The 24,841-nt window shown below is 42.8% G+C and overlaps 8 protein-coding genes across 8 annotated transcripts; 3 read left to right on the forward strand and 5 right to left on the reverse strand.

Moving 5' to 3' along the window:
* Positions 1–446: 446 nt before the first annotated feature.
* FSST1_000196 (transcription factor domain-containing protein) lies at positions 447–2,612 on the forward strand (the record flags this gene model as incomplete). The annotated part of the gene is made up of 2 exons (XM_083223811.1): positions 447–617; positions 819–2,471. 2 exons carry the CDS (start codon positions 447–449, stop codon positions 2,469–2,471), a joined length of 1,824 nt encoding a protein of 607 aa, XP_083090378.1.
* Positions 2,613–3,159: 547 nt separating this feature from the next.
* On the reverse strand, positions 3,160–3,482 carry FSST1_000197 (uncharacterized protein; the record flags this gene model as incomplete). Its single annotated transcript, XM_083227920.1, has 2 exons — positions 3,160–3,207; positions 3,258–3,482. The coding sequence occupies 2 exons, from the start codon at positions 3,480–3,482 to the stop codon at positions 3,160–3,162; spliced, it is 273 nt and encodes a 90-aa protein (XP_083090379.1).
* Positions 3,483–6,567: 3,085 nt separating this feature from the next.
* On the reverse strand, positions 6,568–7,071 carry FSST1_000198 (GNAT family N-acetyltransferase; the record flags this gene model as incomplete). The annotated part of the gene is made up of 1 exon (XM_083227931.1): positions 6,568–7,071. The coding sequence occupies one exon, from the start codon at positions 7,069–7,071 to the stop codon at positions 6,568–6,570; it is 504 nt and encodes a 167-aa protein (XP_083090380.1).
* Positions 7,072–9,651: 2,580 nt separating this feature from the next.
* Positions 9,652–13,239, reverse strand: FSST1_000199 (uncharacterized protein; the record flags this gene model as incomplete). The annotated part of the gene is made up of 2 exons (XM_083227942.1): positions 9,652–12,754; positions 12,806–13,239. The coding sequence occupies 2 exons, from the start codon at positions 13,237–13,239 to the stop codon at positions 9,652–9,654; spliced, it is 3,537 nt and encodes a 1,178-aa protein (XP_083090381.1).
* A 908-nt stretch (positions 13,240–14,147) lies between these two features.
* Positions 14,148–17,774, forward strand: FSST1_000200 (uncharacterized protein; the record flags this gene model as incomplete). Its single annotated transcript, XM_083227955.1, has 1 exon — positions 14,148–17,774. The coding sequence occupies one exon, from the start codon at positions 14,148–14,150 to the stop codon at positions 17,772–17,774; it is 3,627 nt and encodes a 1,208-aa protein (XP_083090382.1).
* A 118-nt stretch (positions 17,775–17,892) lies between these two features.
* On the reverse strand, positions 17,893–19,403 carry FSST1_000201 (uncharacterized protein; the record flags this gene model as incomplete). Its single annotated transcript, XM_083227966.1, has 3 exons — positions 17,893–18,116; positions 18,182–19,165; positions 19,313–19,403. 3 exons carry the CDS (start codon positions 19,401–19,403, stop codon positions 17,893–17,895), a joined length of 1,299 nt encoding a protein of 432 aa, XP_083090383.1.
* A 1,119-nt stretch (positions 19,404–20,522) lies between these two features.
* On the forward strand, positions 20,523–22,007 carry FSST1_000202 (major facilitator superfamily domain-containing protein; the record flags this gene model as incomplete). Its single annotated transcript, XM_083227976.1, has 4 exons — positions 20,523–20,700; positions 20,751–21,671; positions 21,722–21,769; positions 21,817–22,007. The coding sequence occupies 4 exons, from the start codon at positions 20,523–20,525 to the stop codon at positions 22,005–22,007; spliced, it is 1,338 nt and encodes a 445-aa protein (XP_083090384.1).
* A 274-nt stretch (positions 22,008–22,281) lies between these two features.
* Positions 22,282–23,551, reverse strand: FSST1_000203 (uncharacterized protein; the record flags this gene model as incomplete). Its single annotated transcript, XM_083223812.1, has 4 exons — positions 22,310–22,565; positions 22,616–22,935; positions 23,053–23,205; positions 23,276–23,551. 4 exons carry the CDS (start codon positions 23,549–23,551, stop codon positions 22,310–22,312), a joined length of 1,005 nt encoding a protein of 334 aa, XP_083090385.1.
* Between the last annotated feature and the right edge of the window lie 1,290 nt (positions 23,552–24,841).

A 24,841-nucleotide genomic window follows, 5' to 3' on the forward strand; every position in this document is an offset into this window, starting at 1 on the left:
TAACGGGTAACACAATCGACACGGAGCCAACTCAACGCGCTTATGCTGTGTCGGTTTTACCAAATCATCTACCAGTTTGTGAGTGAAAGCGAAGGTAGTAGACCCGGTAAGTACGATCACGTCGAATTAGTCAGCTTGACGTATGCCAATTCGAAGAGCGAGAAGTCTAAAGATAGATTGCTGGCTGCCAATAAGCGTAGATGAAGATGAAGATATCGACTGTAAGGACCGAATAGACCCACCTCAGCAATACCGGCATTAGATCGGAGATTGGTAGTCTTATCGATAGTGGATCATTAGTTCATTCCGGATACGGGGGCATGATTTGTTTCTCATCAACTTCTTCAATTCATACTCATATCATCAACTTACAAAATTGACTCACGGCCACCAAGCCACAAAACCCGTTTCTTACCCATTTTTCTCAAAGTTTATAACCAGATAAAATGTCCGCTACAGACGATGGGGAGCTCCCCGCAGTCTTTGAGACCACGTCAACAGGATACGACACACATTCTGAAAGAGACACCAACATCGTCGATAGAATTAGATCACCGCGTCATGGGCTAAAGAGGATATCTGCCGCCTGCCAAAGATGTCGTCGCAGGAAACAAAAGGTATGCATCAACGCGTTCTATTGGGTACCGGAAACGATGGCCTGCTTAGCCTTGGGATGCAGAAATAAACAACCTAAGAAATCCGATCCAAGTTTCATAAGATGACCTACCAATTTCGCTCTTATGATCCTGACGGCCGATATTTCTAATACTCTGATAACGCCGTGAAAGTCCGAACAACAGCTGACATGTCATTTACAGTGCGATGGTATACATCCTGTCTGCGGAGCTTGTGCGGCTGCCAGTGTCCCCTGTGTACCTTCAGATCGCCTCGTTGTTAGACAAGACAGGGAGTGTGAGTGTGATTATCTCAGAGGTCAAGTAGAGCGTCTAAAAGACCGCGTCAATGAACTACAGACACGTTTAACGATGCAATCGAGACTTCCTTCGGAAACACTTTCCCAAGACAACATGCAATTGCGCCCTATCGAGCGACCAGAGCCTGACGGATCAGTGGCAAGTCTTGAAAGAGGCTATGTTGGACGAATGCTTCTTCCCACCTTCCGAGGTGCAAATGCCAATGGATCTTCCGAGACTGGGTTCAGAAGTGGTCCTTGGCAGTTGTGGAATGGGCTTTCTGCTAGCGACACGCCTCCGACCGCCACGTCAAACACTTTCAACCTCCATCGCGATGGAATTGGATTGATAGACGTATTTTTCGACCGAAGATGGCCACAGTATCCCGTTATTCATCGGCCAACCTTTATGGAACAGCACTACATGCCCTACTGCAACGGAAATACACGAAACAGGCTATCTGCGTTTGAAGTGCACATGGTTCTCGCGATAGGGGCTTCGGAAAAAGCGCGTATCAGCTCTGATACACCTGTTTCTCACGAATACTTCTTTGAAGCAGCGGTGAGAGACCTTGATGCTGTTCTTGCGGCTGAAGATATTGATTGCGTACGATGTCTTTCTCTGCTTTGTCTGTTCGGAAGCAACGAGCCACAGTCTGTCAATTTGTGGTACACCGTTGGTATGGCTTTGAGGCTTGCTGTTGGTATCGAGATGCACAGAGAAGAGAGTCTGTCGCATAGATCTCTTTTGGATGCGGAAATGCGAAAGAGGCTGTTCTGGAGTCTGTACACGATGGATCGAAGCGTGTCCATATCTCTCGGTCGACCACTCGGAATTCAAGACGCAGACATAACTGTCCCTTTTCCTCTTATCCTCACAGATGAACAACTCGCCGGTCCACCAGACCGCGCTATTCCCAATATTCTTCCCGATGTCCGAGACATGTCAGCCTTTCGTCATATCGTGGAACTTCGTCAGATTAATGGAGCAATTTACTCGGCTCTTCATTCAGCTGGAGGTGCGAATTTGGAGAGTGCCAACCTCGACGCCATCCGCCAGCAGCACTATACACGCCTCAACGGGTGGCTTCTGTCCGCTCCGAGATATCTCGCTCCGCTGTCAATGTATCAGACACCCGAGTGGTTTCAGATTGCGTACCACCAAGCTGTTATCAATCTTCACCGCCCGTCACACGCTTCTCCCGTGAGCAGCGCCGATGCGATTCGGCTTTGCGCTGATTCATCAATCAGTCTAATCAGTTGCTACAACGCGCTGTACGCCAAGAACAAGATCATTTACACATTTGTGGCGTTGGATTCTTTGTTTTTGGCGGCTGTCACGATGCTGTATGCTATCCGTGCTAGTTCCATTGTCCGCCACGAATTGACTCGGGAGGTGGTTGAGTCTAATATTGAGACATGTGTGAGACTCTTGTCCAAGATATCACACGGCAAGACAGTAGGAGAGCGAAGTATACAGATTGTTCGAAGGCTGGGGAATGCGACGCTGGCTGTTTTTGACAATAGTTCATATGCCGAGGCTGATATTGATACATAATTTATGTCGTGGTTTGGTGTCAAGAGCCAAAACCCGGTAAGACTCGAGTATCCTACGCCGACTATTGATACCGCGTGGAATGATTTGTTTGAGCATGGGTATGACCTGACTAGCTTTCAAAACGGCCATATGCTTCTGTAGTCACCCAAAACTTGGGGACGTAAGACCTAATATCATTGTCTAGATAGCATAATTTCATCTCTTGTACCCGACCAGCTGTCTTTTCTGATGCCCCGAGGATTCTTATTGGATGCATGAGCAGGGATGGTCTACGATTGGGGCCGAGACATCCGGCACTGGGCGTCCCAAACAATACAAGCAGGTACGTGTCTTGGCTAGAATGGGATGAACTACTGGGGGCTGTATCCATGTGAAGATTAAAGATGAGACAGGCATATGCCGGTTAAACATGTGCAGGGATGTGACGTCCAACGTACACATTCGCCAAATGTTGCAAGTGTAATAGTGTTTCACGAGATATAGAGTTCCAAAGTAATTATGTAAATTCAACCAAGTTGTAGTAGAAGCGAATACGAGACAACAGTCAACCTATTGACACGGAGTAGCTAGCAATGGCCTTCCCCGCCAGTATCCTCCACACCATGTTCCCATTATTCAACCAATCAACCAATCCTTCACATCCTAGCCATCATGGAGAAACCTGTGAGCTGCTACTGCAACTGTTCTTCTAGAGGAGCTTGACACAGTTGAGGAGGGCAACGTTGACGAGAGCGCCCTGAGAAGGTTAGAAGCTAGTCTCTTGAAAAGTGTGAGTGTGAAACTTACAACAGGGGCCTGGGTGTTACAGCAGTAAGAGTTGGCATTGCAGTTGCTGCCGAGAACCTGGACGCCACAGCTGAGGAGGCCGTTACAGCAGACCTGCTGGCTCTGGGCAGAGCAGACGGGCTGGTTGTTGCCGTTGTTGTTGCCGGTGCGAGCCTCAATGTCGGCGGGAGCAGCGATGGCAGCGGCGGCCATGGCGAAGACAGCGGTGAAGGTAGAGAACTGCATTTTGAATGGAGTGGAAAGAGTTGGTTTTTTGAGAGGGAAAAGTGTTTGAAGTGTTGGAGGATGTTGTTGGAAGTGTTGGAAGATGATGTTGATTGTTGGTGGTGAGGAATTGAGATTGAGAGGGAGGATAGTCGGGTCTTTATACTTGAGAGACTCTTACCAAAACACACTTTGACCCCCAGCCATGTTCTCTCTTTCATGTTTCCTCAGGCATGATCGTCACTCTCACGATCCTCAACAACATTCAGCTGAACTTGGCTGGGATCAGTGCACATGGTGGATACCAACTTCAATGCCCGCCTCGCCTTGTGCCTCTTTCCCCCCTGTTCATGATCTACCACACGGCAGATTCGGGCACGGGAAACCCCATGAGATTAAACTCAGATCATATTACATCTCCATTAATTTACTAACAAGGGTTATTATGCTTTGGTGTAACTAGACTATGCTACGCTGTACTATAAACAAACAGTGACTAAAATAGTTAGTCAAATCTTAAAATCGCACACGGATAATAACTCCACGGCTTTTGTTCACGATGCGGGCACGATAAACGCCCGCCCACTAGAGCAATGATTTCAATAAACGCCCGTAATGTGGGGTTGAGCCTCAAAAACGAGTGCTCAAGAAAACGCTCTCTCATTCGGTGATTCACTTCGGGGACATCGTCATAGAGCCTCATTTTTTCCTTGATTCTTTACGCGGCTAACTGCATTCAATATATGAGGCTCTGGGGGAGCACCTGTCAGGCCTCAGAAATAACTTGATATTTGACAACGACAGGCTTGTACAGCAGATGGAAATTACACAGCATCAGTTATCGTACCGTAGAACCGTTAACTACCCTTCCGTGTAGTAGACTGACTCCTGTACAACACAGGGGTCACCCCTTACCTAGCCACGTCGTCAACGACATGACGCCCATAACCTACAGGGCGTTCTCATTCGATGATTGTTTCTCATATGGAGCTATGTCTGCATTATCGTGGAGTAGTAGGGACAATGTAAATGAACCCGGGGGCAAGTTGTTTCCCAAATACGAAGATCCACTTGTGTTTACTTCTTTGTCAACTTTGGTTCCTGGCTTGCGACATCCCCTGTTTGATTAGTTGCCGTTGTGGGACGTTTATTTGTAAAAAGGATCGGCAGAGCATGGCGGCATGTTGCAATGCCGATGGTCCGAACTTGGGCGCGAGTCGCGAAATCATTGGTTCCCACAAGAATTACCGGAATCTTGTATCCTTGTTTTTGGGACGATGGCCGTTGTGACTCTCATGTATGATTGATTGCTGACTGCATATTTACGAAAACCATGCCAAGTAAAATGCATCACAAGCAAGACTTTGAGAGAAACAAAGGGCGTTGCAATTGCCGTTGCGCTTAATCCTGGCTTTACCTTTTCGTGTCTAGCTAGGCGAGCAGGCGTGTTCGTCCCTGGCGCATAAATACCTTGTAAATTAAAAAACAAAACTAAAACAGTTCTAGGCAAAAGTGGATAGAGTTTGAACGTTTTTGCCCGCCAGCAGTGCTCAATCTAGCATAGAAGCCTAACGGTCAAGACATACATGAGAGACAAAATTACCCAACAGTAGCGCATACCCTAGTCTAGTCAATTTTTACCATGCCCGGCTGTTCCTTCGCTGAACTAAACAAAAGAAAACAATGTCTCACAGCCCTGTCAAGATAATCCTCGCCGAGTCTCTGGTCAAAAGATCTGCAAAATTACTTCTTTGTTGAAAAACAGCCTCCGTCTGTCCACGGAGATTCCACTCGTAATTAACAACGAGTATTCTTATGTAGGTAGTAAATCATTGGGCCACGTCCTTCACCAAAAGCTCCGCCAGTGTTTCCCCAGCCTCTAATGCACCGAGAACAAAGGTATCCAATAGTGAACCTAGATGTCAAATGCAAGCCACATTTGTTTTAAACTATTGGAATTCCCCGAAGATCTTTACCGGAATAATAAATAAATAGTCTTGTTACTAGACTGATATCGGATTTATCTTGTCTATAGAACCTATAATATGATCGGCGTTCCTGGTGTATCACAGTGGTATATATCATTGAGGCGTTGGGATTTGTGAGTTGGCATGATAGTAGATGAAGCCACCGACGACGATCTTGAACGGTGAGGAGAAGTGGCTTGCACTTATGCGACCTCTAGACAGAGGATATGGACCGGTGTGATGAGCTGGTAATACAGCAGACTTACTGGATGGAGACTTGCTAGGAATATGGTTTTCAATTTCGTCGTTGATGATAATCTTGGTTTTCTCTGATTAACATTGATTAGTTGTGATCGTGAAACATGATTATGCAAAATGTTGTAATGAGGAAGGTCTCGCGCCAACGAAAAAGAAGCAATTCACGCCAGCTAAAAATTCCAAGTTTTAAGCCAAGGCAAATCGAGGCTTGAAGAGGAACAGATATGCATGGGAATAAAATATGTGAATTTGACTAGTCAGTTGACCTGTCCGGGTCGTCGCTGGATAGCTTTCAAATAGACTACTGTTGAAAACATCACTATGTGTTGATACAATGAGATCAAAAATTTAGTTAAAATCCACATGTGTCTGATATCACAGATAGACAGGTTACTGAATGCTAGATCCGAAGTGGACGGACACCAAGATCAGATGATATGATTCTCGCTATTTTATGGGGCTGCCGATCTTTGCAATACAGCTTTACCAAACTCATCATCCGGACCGCTTCCCCTTCCGCAGCTTCCTGATCCCCTGTTTGTTGTCTCCATCAGCTGAACTCCTCATAGCCCTACGGAGTTATGATTCCTTGTTCATTCTTACTCGTGCACTCACGGGATGGTTCTAGACCTGACAGCAAGGCTAGGACTCGGCTGTGATAACCAGGTTAATGACATGAAGATGTGTGATACTCTCATCAAATTACTAATTCTACGAACAAGTCACGATAATTTTGACGCGATTGGGGAGAAACGCGACTTTTGTTTCTTTTCTTCCGCGGCACAGCTAAACCTTATTCAGACCCGTATTCTATATCCATGTGTAACAACTGAGACAAACAAAACCCTGCCACCTCTTTCTTTTTACAATATCTCCTTTCTTCACAACTTCAAAGTCCAAAACTCTCCGACCAGATCAACTCCCCAATCACTATGAGGTTGCGTCTCAATCATTTTAAACCCAGCCCTCGCGTATAAACGCCTCGCTCCCTCTAGCACACTCTGAGTCCAGAGATCAATGTGCTCATACCCAGCCTCTTTCGCAAAGTCAATGCAAGCTTGGATCAAAGCTGTTCCAACGCCGAGACCACGTGCACTCTCTTCTACCATGAGAAGTCGAAGTTTTGCTGTTTTTGGTTTTTTATCGGAGACTAGCATTATGCAGCCGAGGAATTCGCCATTTCTTTCGGCAATCCAGCAGCGCTCAAGGTCTGGGTTGAAGTTGTCGAGAAAATCTGCTGTGATTCTCGATATCAAGGATTCGAATTTGGTGTTGAAGTTGTATTGTTTTTCGTAGATGACGGCGTGACGATGGGTAATATAGCCCATGTCACCAGGCTGGTGAGTTCGTAGGGTGAATTTTTCTGATGGTTTGTCGTATGTCATTTTGAATTTAATTAATGCTCACTGATGATTGCTTATTCTATTGTAATGTTCTTGACTTTATAGATGTGATATTATCTTGGAGCAAAAGCGGGTATCACGGATGTCAACAGCAGGGCGTCCTGTCAATGTCAATTGTCAACCAAGGGCGCACTGCGACGAAACGCTAATTTAAACTGCCAAGTCTCTAAGTTGTAAAGCACACTAACAATACTTGCTTGTTAGTGGACATAACTTCAGTCGAGAGAATGATCTAGAAGGCCGAAGCGAAGAATAGCGAACGACTAGGTATCTACTAAGCGGCTTTAGGTCTAGTCACAGACAGTCCCTCAACTCAATAGACTAATAAATAAACCACTAAAAACCTTCTATCCCCCAGTTAAAGATACAGTTAAAGACACTTTATTACTCTCTGGTAGATTAAGATAATAGATTTATATATAATCCAGATTAATTATATAAATTTAGCCTCTAGATTTAGCCTTACTTTAATTTAATATTATAAATTATTTTAATAGAACCCTAGATTAACCTTTAATTTTACCCTATTTTCTAATTATCTTTATATATAATATCTTTATAGTCTTATATTAATAACTTTAACCTTTTAAATAAAGATATTAATAATATAAATAACCTACTTTATTAAGTAAATTAGCTACTATTAGATATATCTTATATTTATAGCTATAAAGAAATCTTCCTTCTTAGCCCCTAGTTCTTTATTTAACTCTAGCTTTTTATATAGCCTTATTAAGGCACTTAGCTCTTTATAGAGATAATATCTCTTAGTCTTTTCTTTCTTTAATAAAAGTAAAAGAATTTAATAACTAAAGGTAGCTAGCCTAATAATATTATTATAATTAAAAAGGTTAAAATCCTAGCCTATTAAAAAGGCTTTCTTTATAAGACTAGAATCTTTTAATAATAATATTATAATAGCCTTAATAGCCTTAGGCTTAAGGTTATAATTATTATTATAATAAAAGTCTATTTTTTCTATTAAGCTTTAATAGTATATATAATCTAGTTAAGTAACCAGAGGGTAAATATATTATATTTATTATTTTTTTTATAATCCTGAAGCTTTTACCTAGGCCTTTTTAATTTCTTTTAAGTTTTTAATAAAGATTAATCTATTTATATAAATTAAAATTTTAATAATAATTAAATCTAAGGTTTTCTTAAGATAAAGTTTCTTCTATAGTATAACTCTTTTAATATAAACCTTATAATAAAGATAACTTATAAAGAAAGCTTTTATTATATTAAAAATAATAATAACTTCTTTTTCTTATAACCTTAATTAATTAATAAGCTAAAGTTAATTAATCTTAGTCTCTTATTATATATAGCTAACTTATTATAATTCTTATATATAATACTAATTATTATTATTAAGCTAAAGGCTATTAATCCTAGTTATTACCTTAATAGCTTATATTTTAATATAATTAAAACTATAATTAATTATAATAAAAATATTAAGCTATATATAAAGGTAATAAACTTTTATATAATAAAAAAGAGGGATATTTTTATAAAGGTTAAGCTAATAGCCTTTATTTATAAGTTAAATTTCTTAATTTTATATAAAAAGAATAAATAAAAAGAAAAAAAAAAGAAAATTAAAATAAAAAAGAGACTAAAGGAAATATAATAGCTTAAAAAGGTTATCTTAAAGGAAAAGGTTAAACTATTTAAATAGTAAAATAAGTTTTTTAAGGTATTTAATAAGACTATTTTATATAATAAATAGTTTAATTAATTAAAGAGGTAGGTAATAATAATAGCTAAAGCCTTTAAGTTATAGCTAGCTATTAAAAAAAGTTTAAATAAAAAAGCTTAAAGCTAAAGGCTTAGTATAGATTATCTAATTAATTAATTAAATAATATTACTTTTATTATAAGAGATTTATAATATTATTAACTAGGGATATTATATTTATAATATAATTAATACTATTAATTAAAGGGAAAAGGGACTATAATTAATTAACTATATAAATAAGTATATTAACTATCTTTACTTTAATTATATTAAGTTTTCTTTAGATTTTAATAGATTAATAATTATAAAAAGAAAAAATAGCTATTATATATATAGCTTAAAAGTTTTTTTTATATAACCCTTATTATAGAGTTTAATTATTATTTTAATAGTTATATATATTCTTAATAGGAAATTTAATTATTAAAAAAACCTTATTTTAAAATAATAAGTTTTTAATTTATATAGATATTTTATTAAATATTAGAGTTATTAAGAGGCTTAGACTTATATTTACTTATATTTACTTATATTTACTAGTAAAGTATAGAAATTAATAAATTAATAAAAACCTTCTATACTTCTCATCTCGAGGTCAACGATATAAGAAGACCAAGATAATATACTGTAAGTATATGCTACAGCAAATAAAAAATGAATTATCAAATTTTATTCTTAACAGGTAGGCTCTCGTTGCAATCTGCAAAAGCTAGCGATCAAAACACCGGTCATTGATCAGCCCCATGTATGGCAGGTTCAAATTTGAGGTTCCTGGACGACAGTCCATATCAAAAGTGGCTATCAGAGAATAATTACTTGTCAACTTCTATTCCTTCCTTGATGGCCGCTGCTGCTTCAAGCTTTCCCATTGTCAAAGGAAACAACTCCCATCTCTCGCCAGGTATTTCTCTCCTGTTCCTGAGATATTCGAAGTAAGGGATAATGCCTACTTCCTCATAAGTCGAGATTGCCGGGTTCTCAGCAACTAGAGCCACCATCATATCTTCCACATGAGCTTCTTCGGTCTCCACATCCTCAATGTATTGGGTGATGATTTGAAAGTCTGTTTTGTCCTCATGTGGTGTGCACGAGCCTTGTAAGAAACCCTCGAAGTCCACATTAAAAAGCTTTTCAACATCGCGTGGTAGTAGTGGTGCTGGTGATAGAACGCGCTGATACATTTGTCGATGCGGAAGGGGGTGTTCAGTCCCCAATAACATCTGGAAGTATCGCACCACGACCAAGGGGCTATTAATGCTTGATATTACATCCTGAACTTGAGGAACTGCGAGGATGCAATCGGCTAGGCTCCCACCAAGCTTCGAGAGTAGATATAGTAGTAAGAACTGTATGTTGACCTCGAACAAAACGAATGCCTTAGGAGATAGTGGCACTCTATCCAAACATATTGTTTCTTCCAATGTGAGTACCATCATCGGCCGAGTTCCAGGAAAATAAGCGCACAACGGAAGGACGGTACTCAGGTTCTCGCAAGTCGTCGCCATATGTATTGTAATTTCCAAAGTCTCAAGTAAGTCTTGTCGCCGTAGTTCATCATCTGTGACTACACGACGCTGCACATGAAGCTGTAGTATTGAATATATGAAAGACTCGAGAAGATTGGTAAATGCAGTTGCCTTCTGAACAAATGGCTCCACTAGCGAATTTGTGGTTGTGCCATACTCGTGTGGAGAGGCCCCTAGCTCGATTAGAGCGAAGAACAATTTCTTGGACATCTTCTTGAACGTTTCCCTAAACGTTCCCTTATAGTCTCTTTGAGCCGCCCACCCGTCACGCAAGACACTGGTGGCCAGATCAGTCGAGGTGTCGATTGCGAGGCGGGAGATAATGAAGTCATCAAATAAGCTATCGTTAGTGAACAGACTGAAGAATGTGTCAAATGGTATCGAAGGTTCATCATAGTATCTGATCAACCTTCTGTCGTACAATGGCCGAACGATGTCTAGCATCTCTGTCGCTAGTTGCAGGCTTTCGTTTCCCCAGCGTTTGGCAAAACCAGTAATTTGCTTCAAGATAGTGGGGGTAATATATGTTGGTTTCAATTCAGATATCGCAACTATCGCCGTGCAAATCAGGCCGTTTAGTAATTGCGTTTGCAAGGAAAAGTCAGAGAACGTCTCGCATCCCAGAATGCCTCGACCCGCTTCTGTGTCTTTTAAAAAATCATGCGTAGTTCGATGAATGAACTGTACCTTGCTGAAAACATTGCTATTGCTTTCCAGCTGTTCATGTTCGAAATGTCCTTCCAAGCGCACTTCAAGCAGCCCTGCGCACCGGTTTTGTATTGAAGCTGTTGTATCTTCGCAGCTTTGAAGGATTTCTGGTAACTCGATCGTGCCTGTGCCCTTCATAATCTTTTCTTGTAGATCAGGGCTTTCGGCCAAAGAAATTTGCATTAACCATGGCTGCACAAGCCATATCATCTCTTCGTCAATTTTCATGCGAACGTTGTAGTCTGCTACCTGCAGGACATAGCGAAAGTATCTGCGAGCTGTCTCTTGATAGAAGGGGCCTTTTGCATTCATCCTCTGCCACAAGTCAATATACAAGTTTTCAAGATCTCCGGGAAGCGCATTTAGGCGTGCAAAAAGGATATCTTCAGAATCCATGTTCTCAATCCCCTCGACCAGGCTTCGTGTAGCAAGATGAAGCCATAGAAATACACCTTGGGCTTTATCAACAAGCTCTTCCTGTAATTGATCCAGGATGTCTGACGAAATATGACTAGTTGGCAATAGTTCATGGAATTTCTTTCGCACAAAGACAAGCATATCATATCTTGTCAAGTCTTCGAGTAAAATCCCGTCTGCTTTTTTCATCTCGAGCCACCTTACAATCCTCGCTTCAGGTCGAGTTGAAACACACAGCTTGATTTCTGGGAACATCGATATAGTATCAATAGATTCGAGAAGCCTAGAAAAACCATCTTCGTTCCGGATCTCATCCAGACCGTCAATAAAGATGCAGAGGGGTCGTTTATCCGTCTTCAGAAGATACTCCCAGACGGTTTGCAAATATTTCATTGCCCAGTCATGATATTCGGAGTGTTGGGAAAGATGGCAAAAGTGTTGAAGAATACTCAGAATCAGTTGTTGTTGATCTCGCAGCAGTTGATATAGAAGAGAACACCACAGGCCCTTTATACTGTTCTGTTCTTCTGATCCAATCTTCCAGAAGAAATAAGACAAAGCCATAGCATCCGGGTTCCACCTCTGAACCAATACATGGGTAAGGTCTTGCTCCAAAATAAATTTAATAAGCGTACTTTTTCCAGAGCCCGGCTTGCCTTGGATATAGAACATTTTGTCGTTTGATTGCAGCCATGAGTTAAATGAGGTCCAAGAGTGATAGATACGTTTCACAGGGCTATCGTCATCTGAATCACTAGCTGTCTTAGAGATTTCATAGCTCTCGACAGTACCATCATCATTTGAAGCATAACCATCCACTGAATCGCCACCTCCTCGGCTGCCGTCTTCAAGATCATCGTCTTTCATAGAGCCGTCACTTTCTGAGTCAGAACGATACATAGTTTTCGTATCTTCGTAAGATGCAAATACTTGGTTAAAGCTTGCATCTTCAGAGTCCATGACATCGTTGTACCGTTGATTCATCCGTGGGGCTTTGAGGCTTTGAAGGAATATTTCAGACTTCCTCGCTGCCTCAGCGGTTGTTCTGAGCTCCAGGACTTGAACATCAGTGTGCGAATTGATGGCTGTCTCGGCCTTGGCGCGTTCTTGGATAATTACGTTGCGCGTTGCAGCATGTTCTCGTTTTACGAGACCCTCAACATCAGTGATGCCTTCAGCGAGCTGGTTGATGACAAACTGGACATCGGTATCCAATTTGCCGAATGATTCGTCTTGCCGGTAGTATATCGCATCGTTCTGTGAGCTGGAGTAATATTTCAGCGAATATTCTGGAGGATCTTGATCACAAGCTTACCATAAATGAGACAACAGCTCAGTTTTAATAACCTGCTGATACATTGCAAGTGATTCTTGAAGAGCGTGGATTTTTTTCTGATGCTTCCTCGCTCTGAAAGCCTTGCGGATCGACTTGACAATATCGCCCTTGGCCTGCAATTTAGTTACGTACTGAACCTCGGCCTCCAACTTCTGGGCTTCATCTTTGCATTCCTTGGCGATGTTTTGAAGCTTTGGACTAGCAAACTTGGAGTTTGCGTTGCTCATCTTCTCACAGCGAGTGTGCACGCGATCGACGGCTTCGGACATCTGCCCGGCATAGCGCTGAAGATCATCTTGAGAAGTTGTAGCTCCATCATATGCGTTCTTGCAGGCTACAGCCAGGTCACTGGCAAACGAAATAACTTGTAAAACAGCGCTCGCCGCGCCGAGGGCTTCGAAACCTGTTAGCATACTGAAATGTGCTTGTGAAAGATGATCTGACACTCTCAGGTGAGGGGTCAAGGAGGAAGAAAATTACATGGCTGTTGTACTACCGTACAATTGATTTGATTTGCCCCATTCTACAGGGGTAGAATTCATTTCTGATTGGGTGTTGTCTGGACTTATGATTTCCAGGATCACTTCAGCTTTCGCCCAGGTCTTCTCAATTTCCTCTAGTTTTTCAATAAAGGTTAATCTGTCCGCGCAGTCAATTTTTCAACAATATTCATGTCAAAGGTTCTTTTAAGACACGAGAGATACTATAGCTGGTGAATCAACAGGATGAGTCGGCTCCAATCTGGGTTGATAACTCTCGCAATCAAGGAACCGCCGTCAAATTCAAAGCTGATAGTAATAGACTACCCTCTATCTGGGATCCCATCGACAGATATGGAAAATCATTCTATTCCACTATTTTGGCTAACTTGGTTTTCCCTCGATTTGCATAGACATGTATAGCGTTTGCAGCTATATGGTATCTTAAGAAAAAGGATACTAATACAGTATAATATAGGCAAGATATTTATAGACTGTAATAAGTGCCTATTAAAGTAGACAGCCTATTTAATCTGCGGATAATATTTAAGTTACTATCTATAAAATTACTAACCCGAATATTATACTATAGCGATTCATAAAGTAAAGTAAAGTAAATCCTGATTGAATTGTTGATCTGCGAAGTGATATTTGCAGCGAAAGATATGGCTCTGAGACATGGACACGTGACGCTACTATCAGGCTGCATGCAATGTATTGCCTGAAATCTCGCACTTGGATTGCTATTCTTTATTAAACAACGACTTTAACGACATTTTAGTCCACGTCATTTTTGCTTCTTTCGATCAATCGTCTGAATCTCTTCACTATCAGAGTCCGAGATGCCCGACTACACGCTAGAAGCTGCAGAGAGACGGGAGCAACCGGAGCCGGATATGAGTAGCGCAGATGATGACCAGGAATTGGCTCTGGCGATGTACATGAACAGCCTCTCGCTTGAGCTACGAGATCACTATCATGACACGTCGGGAGAAGAACAAACCCTGGAAGAAGCTGCAGATATGGCTGAGAGGGCCACGTTTGTCACTTCGGATCAAGACCCTAACCTACCGCGTTACTATAACGATCTCGGCCGCATACTATGGGATCTATATTATCACAATGAGAGTTTTGATCCTCTTGAGCAGGCTATCACTGCAGTCAAAAAAGCAATAGAGCTGACCTCTAAGCCCGACATGAACAGAGTGCGATATCTCGATAGAATGTCTCGTATGCTATACGATCGCGGTAGCTTGAAAGAATCATTCGAAGCTGCCAAAGAAGTGGTGCACGATTGTCCAGAGAATCATGAAAAGAGATACGCATGCGTTGATTGGTTCGGGCGTGTTCTCTATGATCTGACTGTCGATACCGAATCTATCTACGAACTCGAGCAGGGTTTAGATACTGTACGACAGTCTGTAAATAGCATTCCAGCCGACAAATCATACAGATCTCAATGCCTATCAACACTATCTGGATTGCTACATGAACAATATGGAGTCCGAAGAGGCAACGTTGACCCCGCTGAAGCCGTACAAGTCGCGAGAGACGCCATCGCCGCAGAACCAGAAGATAGCCTGGAGAGAGCAACTTACTTATATCGACTTGGAGCATTGCTATCTGAGATTTTCTATTTCACAAGAGCCGGAAGTGTCATTGAAGAATCGGTCAAGCTACACAGACAGGCCACAGGCGAGTATTATGACGATGATACTGAATGGGCTTCTCGATGGTATGCCCTAGGATCTTCTCTTGCACATCGCTCAATTGCTACAGAATCACCAGAAGACCTTGATGAATCCATTTCCATCATTCGAGAGACTATGGAATTGTTACCAAAAGATCATGAGCAACACTTGAAGGTATCGCTCCATCTTGCGAGTCTATTGAAGGAGCGTTATATACAGACCAAAGCGCAATCAGATCTCGACGAGGCAATACGAGTTGTAGAAATTAACCTAGCTATAGCCCCAGAAGATCATCCGGACAGAGGAAGGGCGTTTCATATCCTTGGTAATGCCGTGGGGGAAAGATTTAACATCACAGGATCAATGGATGATCTTGACGAATCCATCAATCTTGCTCAAAACGCAGTCCAAGCCACACCAGAAACACACCCAGAATTTTCAGTCTTTATCATGAGCCTAGCCTCAGGACTTTCCGATAGGTTTAGCCGAATTGCAAGATTGGCAGATCTTGACGAAGCCATTCGACTGTGTGAAAGAGCATTGGAAGAAACGGCAGAGACAAGACTGTCGTGGCCACCGCTACTTCATAATATGGCAGGATCATACAGAAATAGATTTCAAAGGTGTCGCAAGATTTCCGACTTGGAGAGGTCTATTGAACGCGGTCAGACAACAGTCGATAGATGTAGAAGAGACGACGAGAACCGACACCTCTATCTTAGCGGTCTCGCAAATTCACTGAAGACTCGGTTCCATTACAATCTGTCGATGGAAGACCTCGATACTGCCATAGATCTGGAGAGGGAAACACTGGAGATAACGCCGACTGATCATATCGACCACGCATCAAAACTACATGCGGTAGGAATTAGCGTATCGTTACGGTATGAACAGAAGAATGACGTAAAGGATCTGGAGGAAGCCATCGATTTCGAAAAAAGAGCGCTTGATGCTATGGATGAGAATCATTACCAGCGGGCTGAATCCCTTTCCAGCATGGGCTTATATCTCCTCAAGTTAGCTAGGGTCACTGGAAGAGACGATCACACGCAGGAAGCAGCACAATTCTTCGAAGAAGCAATATCGAAGACTGAGTCACCGGTAAAAAACCGCATAGATGCCGCTCGGGGCGCTATTTGCATTTATTCGAGTCGGCAGGAGTGGGAACTAGCCTATGGCGCCGCAAGAGCGGCTGTCGACATGATGCCTCAGTTGATACTTCGATCTCTAGCAAACGCCGACAAACAAGAGCTCTCCAAGATGCTTGGTGGCCTGTCTTCGGATGCCGCTGGTTTAGCTCTCGAACTTGGCAAAGAGCCCATGGTAGCTCTGGATATGTTGGAAAGAGGTCGTGGACTCCTCGTAGCGTCTATTGATGACTTACATACAGATGTCGGTGTGTTAAGAGAAGCGTTTCCCGATATGGCGGACAGATTCCTTTCACTAAGAGATCAACTGGGGCGGAGCGATATAATCCAACGAGAAAGCAGCTCTACATGGAATCAGGCCTCGCACAAACGACATGAGGCTGGAGAGAAATTTGACAATCTCGTTGCTGAGATTCGCCATCAACCTGGATTTGAGGATTTTCTACTGCCGCTGACCGAGTCCAAAGTCAAACAAGCTGCTCAACATGGCCCCATAATTGTGGTCAACACGAGTCTCTGGCGATGCGACGCAATTGTAATAGAAACACGCCAGATCCGAGCAGTGCCGTTGCCTAAGTTTAGTCGTGTCGACATGCTGAGATTCATCGGAGAGGGCACCCTGCGAAGTTCCCTTGCACTTGAGTGGCTGTGGGCCTGCATCGCGAGTCCAGTACTTGATGCTCTAGGTTTCACAAAAACTCCGGACAGTGATTGTCCTCATGTATGGTGGATTATGACAGGACTGTTGACAAAATTCCCTATACACGCAGCAGGGGAGCACTCCCATGGCAGCTCAAATACGGTACTAGACAGAGTTATCTCATCATACCAGACCTCTGTGCAATCGATATTTCGTGGCCGTCAACGCCCTCTTGGGGTAAGACCATTGCAACAAGCACTACTGGTTGGCATGGACAAGACTCCTGGTAGTTCCTATTTACCGAACGCAAAGAAAGAAGTGGCTGCTGTTCGACAAGTCTGTGAGTCAATGGAGATCAGAACAGTCGAGGCGGAACCAGTTAAAGCTGTAATCACTTCCCAACTACTTCAGTCAGAAATCTTCCACTACGCTGGCCATGGCTACACAGATGGACACGACCCAGCAGAGAGTTATTTATGCCTAGAGGCTAACAAAACTGACTGCCTCACTGTCTCAGATCTCCTGGATATCAACATTCAAAGGCAGTATCCGTTTCTTGCTTACCTATCTGCATGCGGAACAGGAGAGATTCAATACCATGATTTAGTTGATGAAGGTATTCATCTCGTCACTGCTTTTCAATTGCTGGGATTCCGACATGTCATAGGAACTCTTTGGGCTGTTATGGACTCTTTGTGCGTAGAATTCGCGAGATTCGTCTATGAGCATCTGAGAGATCACGGAACAACCGATAGAGCTGTGGCGGAAGGGCTCCACCATGCGGCGAGGAAGCTACGAGACAAGTGGTTGGAGAAGGACAAGACGGAAAGGACCATTTCAAAGAGAGTCAGGAACGTAGTGATTACTGAGAGTGTTGGGGGTCAAGTTGACCAGGAGATTATAAGTAGTGCTGGTACGAGAGACGTCATAGCATGTGAGGATGAAGTCGAGTGGCCGGATTGGATCCCATATATTCATTTTGGAGTATAATATCAGGACAGATTAGAGGTAATACGTGTTGTATTTAAGAATCATGTATTCAAGCCGTGTCCAGCTAGTTGTGTATCTGTTCTGCCCTGCGTATCTCATCTATTAACCTACTTGCTCTCTAAATAGGAACACCTTCAGGTAGCCTAAAGGCAAGGAACACTATAACTACATGTAGAAAGAGCATCACCAAGCATAGCCAGACCTTGAATAGGAATTTTCTGTACATCGAGTCTTCATACTCGTCTACCTTGTCTTGGCAGCGTTGATCCCATAGTGTCGTGAAAATGGGAAAGGCTGGAGTGGTGCTACGTGTCAATTCATGTATGCTTTTGATTTCGCGGTCTAAAACCTGATTAGCAATTTTTCCAGATAAACAGACTGTTTCAATCAAATAGTCCAATACTTACCAGCGAGAGCCTCGATAAAGGCAAGTGTAGGTAGCGCTAGTAGCAACATGGGTAAAATCTGGCCGAAGCCCCAGGTATCTTCTGTTCCTTTTCTACCGTTGCTCTCAGCCTTCTGTCGTGCCCAAGCAACTGAGTTTGTACTTTGAATGAGATAGAAAAACACTCGTACAAGGTCTACAGACAGAGAACCCAACAGCTCGCGAACAGTGAAAATGATAACAAATACAAGACCCGCTAAGGCTTCCACCAGCAACCAGAGGAATTTAGGTTTCCTCGATACCCTATACTCCTTTACATGGAGATATAACCATGTCGGCACCATCATAAAGGAAAGCCATTTCCCATATAAATATGCCACAGGCCGCGTCTCCATAATTGCTGGGTATAGATACATTATAATGCTGAAATAGGACCAAACATCGAATAGCGTGCCGATCACAACGTATGGCATAAGTTGGGGTGTAAAGTATCCCGGAAGCTCTTTCCAGACGCAATTCATAGAAAGGCCAAAATGTTTCGTTGCAAGGAAGTAGTCGTTGTAGATGACGAAGTTGAGGGCTACGACGCAGGCAAATATAGCGGATATCCATGCCATTCTCCATCCTTTCCTCAGCTCGTTATGAAGCGCGCTGCCACAAATAGGTAGCAAAGCCTGGAATGTTGCAAAGCCGGCCATACCTAGATTGGCCGCAATGTAGAAGTGATATTGTGTAATTTCGCAGTGTTTCGAGTAACCTACAATCAAGACGGAGGCACCGGTAATGAGCTGCTGGTCACAGAACATCAGACAGACCTTTTTCATCGAATCTCTGGATACTCGCTTCCGTACTTTCAGTAACGCATGGTAGAAAGACGTGTTTTGGAAGATCGACTTGAACATGGCATGCATTTCGGCATCGAATCTTGTGCTAAAGAGATAATTTTCGTCTAAAACTCCTTCTAGCAAGAAGTAGGTAAAGATGGCGATGGCATAAGCTAGCCAAGCTGTGATGAAGAAGGATACGATCACCTATCAGAAGGAAACTCAAAGTTAGTCGGTTGTGTCAAGAAAGACATCAGTTAGATAACCCACCCCAAGTCCGGCCTGAACAGCTTATTAGTATATAGACTTTCAATTTTTAGAAAGATCACTCAAAATATCTGGGTCTGCGTCGAATGCCACTTCTGCACCTCTGGTGAAATTAAACTCGCAGGATATGCTTGCATCACAAGAGCCCCCCATGGTTTCGATTGTGCTCTGCTTTAAGTGGGCTGGATGAGTACAGGTAAAGATGAATGCTTTAAAAACAGCAGGTTAAATTGGGTAGAAATGGGGCGTTTTACAGTGTGTGAAATAGGTGTTCATTTATGTACAGGCTGACAAATTGCAAATCTGCAACAGCTACGTGAAGTTCTACATGTTGATCTCGCTTTGTTTCAGATGACGTTCAATGAGGGCAGTGTCTTCATCCTATCTCTCACCCAGTTTCAGTAGCTGCTTATCCTTGCAGGCTGTGCCTACAGGCACTCGATTCACTGCCACAGTGGCAAATTCTATCAGCTCTCAATCGTCGGGGAATGTTTTCTTTTCTTCTTCCAATCTTGTCTATTGATAGGTAGTTTGGAGGTGATTGTCCAATGGAAAGTTCAAATATCCAATCCGTGGCTTGAGCTGACTTCAGTCTGCGAAGATATTGTGACGACAAATACGCGGCAACAGTGGCGTCAGCTGTCATCACCGTGAAGTTCAATTCCATATCGAGATGATTACGTCTCATTTGGGGGGTGCAATATATACATACGCCACAGCAACGCGTAAGAACCACTGCCAGGTGTTGCGTAATACTCACCTCTGTTGGATAGAGCTACCGAACCAGAGAACCACATGCTGTGGACTGTCTTCAGTGAATTGAACAGTTTGTTCCGTACGTTGAATACCCTGAAGCATCTGTGAAAATGAAATGTAAGATAAGATAAGAGATTGCAGAAGGAGTCCCGGACTATTTCCGCTAATCGATAAGAGCAGCTCGACGATAAGTCTTATCTCAAGCGATACTGCAGCATCAAGACGATCTTATTACCAAAGCAGTTAGACAATCTTAGAACGTTATCCCTAATTCACAATGATGTGCTTGCATAAGTGGGGAAGGATCGCGGAGACTTGCGATCTTTCGGGTTAATTAATGTCGAAGTGCAATAGCCGGAGTCGGATAAGATATCCGAATACACCAGGTTTTCCATTTCTCAATTTGTCATCATCTCACGCTCATTATGTCTGATCAGCGGTGAAGATTCATATAATTGTTTTTGTTCAAACATTCGTAGACGTTGTCGATGTCAAGAGGGAGAAGAAGTAGACAAGATGTCACCGGAAAAGTTACCCGAGCATACCAGGGATGTATCTGGCCAAGACCAATCCGCGCCGATGGAAACAGAATCAATCCAAAACAATAATGACGCAACAACCGTTGACATCGAGTCAAGTCTTTCAGCATGGATATGCGTCTTGGGAAGCTTCCTTTTCCTCATGCCCACGTTCGGTGCGTCCTCTACTTCACTCCCCTATCAATCTCGCTAATGAATCATTCAGGCATGATGCAATCCGTGGGAACATACCAATCTTATCTAGAGCTGAACCAACTGAGCGATTACACAGCTGGTGAAATTGGTTGGATACCCGGAATGTACATGTTTCTCTCCATGCTTGTAGCCATTCAAGTTGGACCTGTTCTTGATCAGCATGGGCCATTTGCAGTGAGCATCATTGGCGGCGGCGGCGTTGTGGTCATGTTCATCCTACTCGCTGAGTGCAAAGAGTATTGGCAGTTTATGCTATGCTTTGGAATTCTTGGTGGTCTTGCGACAGCTATTGCAGGTACCATAGGCGTCACTGTCGTCGCTAAACTATTCACAAGAAGGCGAGGAATGGCAATTGGGCTGGCTCTGACCGGGTCTTCTATCGGAACAGTCATATTCCCCATCATGCTTCGATCATTGCTTCCTAAGCTTGGATGGAGCTGGTCGATACGTATTGTGGCCTTTGTTACTCTCGGTATCTTCATTGTTGGTACTCTATGCCTCATTCCTTACAAGCGACTAGCCAGACTTGTTGCTCTACCTGTCGCCAAGAAAGGTGGCATAGCTGTTCTTAACTTTTCAGCTTTTCGGTCTGTTCCATTTTCATTGCTATCAGTCATGTATTTTGCCATCCAATTCGTTCTCTACGGCATTGGAGGTCTCCTCCCTACTTTTGCAATCGAAGCTGGTATGAAGGCTGAGGCTGGTTATACCTTGCTTTCTATCGTCGGTGGAGCTTCGGCGTTTGGCCGTGTTATCCCTGGAATAGCTGGCGACAAGTTTGGTCACTGCAATGTCTTGATCTTCATGATGATAATGACCCTTATCTTTATGGGTACTTTGTTTGTGCCGTTTGGTAACAGAAGCGTCGTCCTCTATATTTTCACTGGGTTGTGGGGATTTTGCTCTGGAGGATTCTTGTCCATAACACCAGGTAAGCACGGTGTTTGTCTCTATTAATGTTAGCCGACTAATCGTTTCCAGTATGTGTCGGAAAGACATGTGATCCAAAAGAATACGGTCGATACTATGGTACGATCACAGTCCCTTTCAAGATATCGTTACTAATCGACTACCAGGTACTCTCAACTTCTTCATCAGCTTCTCGTTGCTGGTCTCTATTCCTGCAAGTGGTACTATGGTTGAGAGAATGGGTACTCAGGCACTGAGTGGACTTCTGACGGGTATTCTCGCGTTGGGATTAGGGTGTTTAGTTGCCGCAAGAGCCTTCCTCATTGGCGAGTGGTTTGCATTCAGGACCAAGATCTGACTTTACCAATGCTTCAGGAAAATAGAGCGAAAATTAGTTATAGATTGATGAGCAAGGATAGTGATTAGAATGGGAAAGATGTGAGTTTAGTTATTAACATCAACCGAGAAACTGAGATTGCCGACATGTCGCCAAGACTGAGAATCGTGTGTAAGTATGTATTTAATCTAACTATATCCTCTTTTCACCGCAACACCAAACAACCAGTGCTATGCAAATAACTACTTATGTGACTAGATGACCGTATATCGCTCATCTAGTGCTGTGATAGCTTTTACGTTTTCTGGAGAATCTCCTTCACATCAGCTCTGCTCCCAACTCCCACCTCCCAAAGCTTGTAGCGTCCTCTGGAGGTGCATTCGGAGGTATCCGGATGCATGAAGGCGCCAAGCTTCTTCATACTTGCCCTTGCCTGCGAGAACACTTTGAATTCGGCGGGCACAGTCAACAGAGTCTTGAGCGGTCTTGTGAAGAGCAGCATTAGAATCAATCCTCTCATACGAGGCCGTACTATTGATGTAGTTGCTTGTCTCGCCTCCCAAGATCTCCTTGTAAAAGCTAAGGAATGTGTCAACAGGAAGGCTTGCGAAATAGTGTAGGTGACGTACGATAAAACATTATTGACATAGGCAATAAACCTCGTCATGTCTTTAATAGCTTCGATAGGAATGTCCAAATTGGGGAATTGCTTTTTGGGGAAAGTGAACCAAGCATAGGCTTTGCCTACGCCATCACGTTCTCGGATATACCAGGGGAAGCAGTTGCCGCCCTTTGACGGGCGATAACCCTTCTCCTTGATACCCTCACGAGCCACAAGTGTTGTGGAGGTGAGTAGATTGAGAGAGGAGTCAAAGATGAGATTTGCAACAAGTGGGTGATATAGATGATAGGCGACCTGGAGTTGTTTGGCAAAAGCACGGAGGAGAGTCTATCGAAACGCAAGTGAGCATCTTGATTAGCCTTCTGTCGACATGTATGATTGAAAGGAACAGCGGAGTAAATAGGACAAAGTCTTGAGATTTGGGACTGCATAAAGTAAACATACCGTGGGCTGTTCAATTCCGCTAGTATAGCGATTCTGACACAATGCAACATCTTCAATGGTATCTAGTCGCTCCGCATCATCGCAGATAGTTGCGAGCCACGTGTATATGGCTACAAAGACCTTGACTTCTAAGTCATAATATGGGAGGCAGTTCTGGAAGCAATGTCAGCTTTTGAAACATTTAGAAGCTATAAATATAACCTCCAAAATATAGAAAACTCACATCGGCGTATGCATATCCAACCATAAGACTTTGGTAGGAATGAGAGTTGGCAGGAAAAGGTACACCAGTAGTCTCGGCCTGTTTCAGTACCTCCTCCACAAGCTTCTCACTTTCGTGATTCTTAAATGTTGGCTTTAGATCAAGGTCCATGAGAAATTGCGTATACAGTGGTTGCAAACGAGCTGCCAGGGCGGGAGCATCATCTTCAACAGATGCTGGAGGAGAAGGTTGATCGCTTTTGATCAAGCTTGGCGCAGCGATCGGTGCAGCTAACATGGTGAAAGAGGATTGTATGGCTTATTCTCTATGACTTGGTGAGAATGCTTTGTATATCAGAAAAGACTTGGCAGGAAAATAAAAGTATTTATATTTCAACTTGATGTCGTGATGCCGATAAAGACGTTCTAGATAAACTATGGAACTAAGCGACATGTGTTTCATCCAAAGAACAGACAGGGGATTGCAAGCCAGCGGAAGATCAGAAGCGGAAACAGTGACATAATTGATAAAATTTGTTTAACTCTATTTAGAGGACTGGTAGGCATAAACAATACAGAGAACCATAGTATATGAACTAGCTATCAGACCACCATCGATCCACAGTGGGACACAGAGTTTCTTGTAAGCAATAGGGCCTAATCCGCATGCCCGGAATACCACTTGAAAATACGATATAGCAAATAGGAATACAAAAAAAGATATATCTAATTCTCCGTATATCCAGCCCGTTTTGTTTCACGCGGAAGCTGGAGGAAATTCTGTACTGCCGGATCACCCATTGACTCAATCGGGGTCGATAGGTCCTGATATGGGGGATAGTGGTAAGATCAGTCTCGTCCATCTCGGCAGTACAGCAAACTCATTTGTCAGCTAGAATGGTATGCGCCGACGTTTATAGACGTAGGTGTATCTAGTATCCCTATCTGTGTTTGATCGTGTCGGCTGAGGCATTGTGGTTTTTAAGGAGATTTGGTCTGCAAGCCTGTGATTGACAGAAAAAAACTCTTTTCGATGATATGTCGTATTTGCCATGGTTACCTCAGTGAGCGTTCAGCTTAATTTATGGAAAGCAGACTTAACTTAATCAACTACCTTTGAAGATTATTTTCTAGAGTGTCCTTGAATGAGAAGTTTTCGCAACTACTGTTTTGTTTCGATGTCATTTGTAGTTGCTGTTCATAAGTATGGGTTAGGGGTGGGGCACTATAAGACTCTTGTCGCGTGCAAGCGGCAATTGCTTGTGTAGATTATTTTTACATACGGCAAAACTCAAAATCAACGTTGTGTCATACCTAGACGATAAAGAAACTAAAATAAACCATGTAGATGATCTTTTAGTGCATTTATATATAGATGTTCGAAGAGACTAATGGCAATAGACTGTCTTTGATCCGGTGCATATCTGGCGATCCGCATTGGACTGGTATAGCCTAAATTAAACACAACTGAGTTTATATGGCGATCTCATCTTTCTCAAACCATTATGGCCTCATTCATATGGGGAGCTGGGCGATTGCTAGCATGTCTTTTCATTTTAATTTAGTGCTGTAGTTTAGTTAGTCATCC

The sequence above is a fragment of the Fusarium sambucinum genome, chromosome IV (genome assembly GCF_050947815.1).
Source record: "Fusarium sambucinum isolate potato_lamoka chromosome IV, whole genome shotgun sequence".
Taxonomy (NCBI): Eukaryota; Fungi; Ascomycota; class Sordariomycetes; order Hypocreales; family Nectriaceae; genus Fusarium; species Fusarium sambucinum.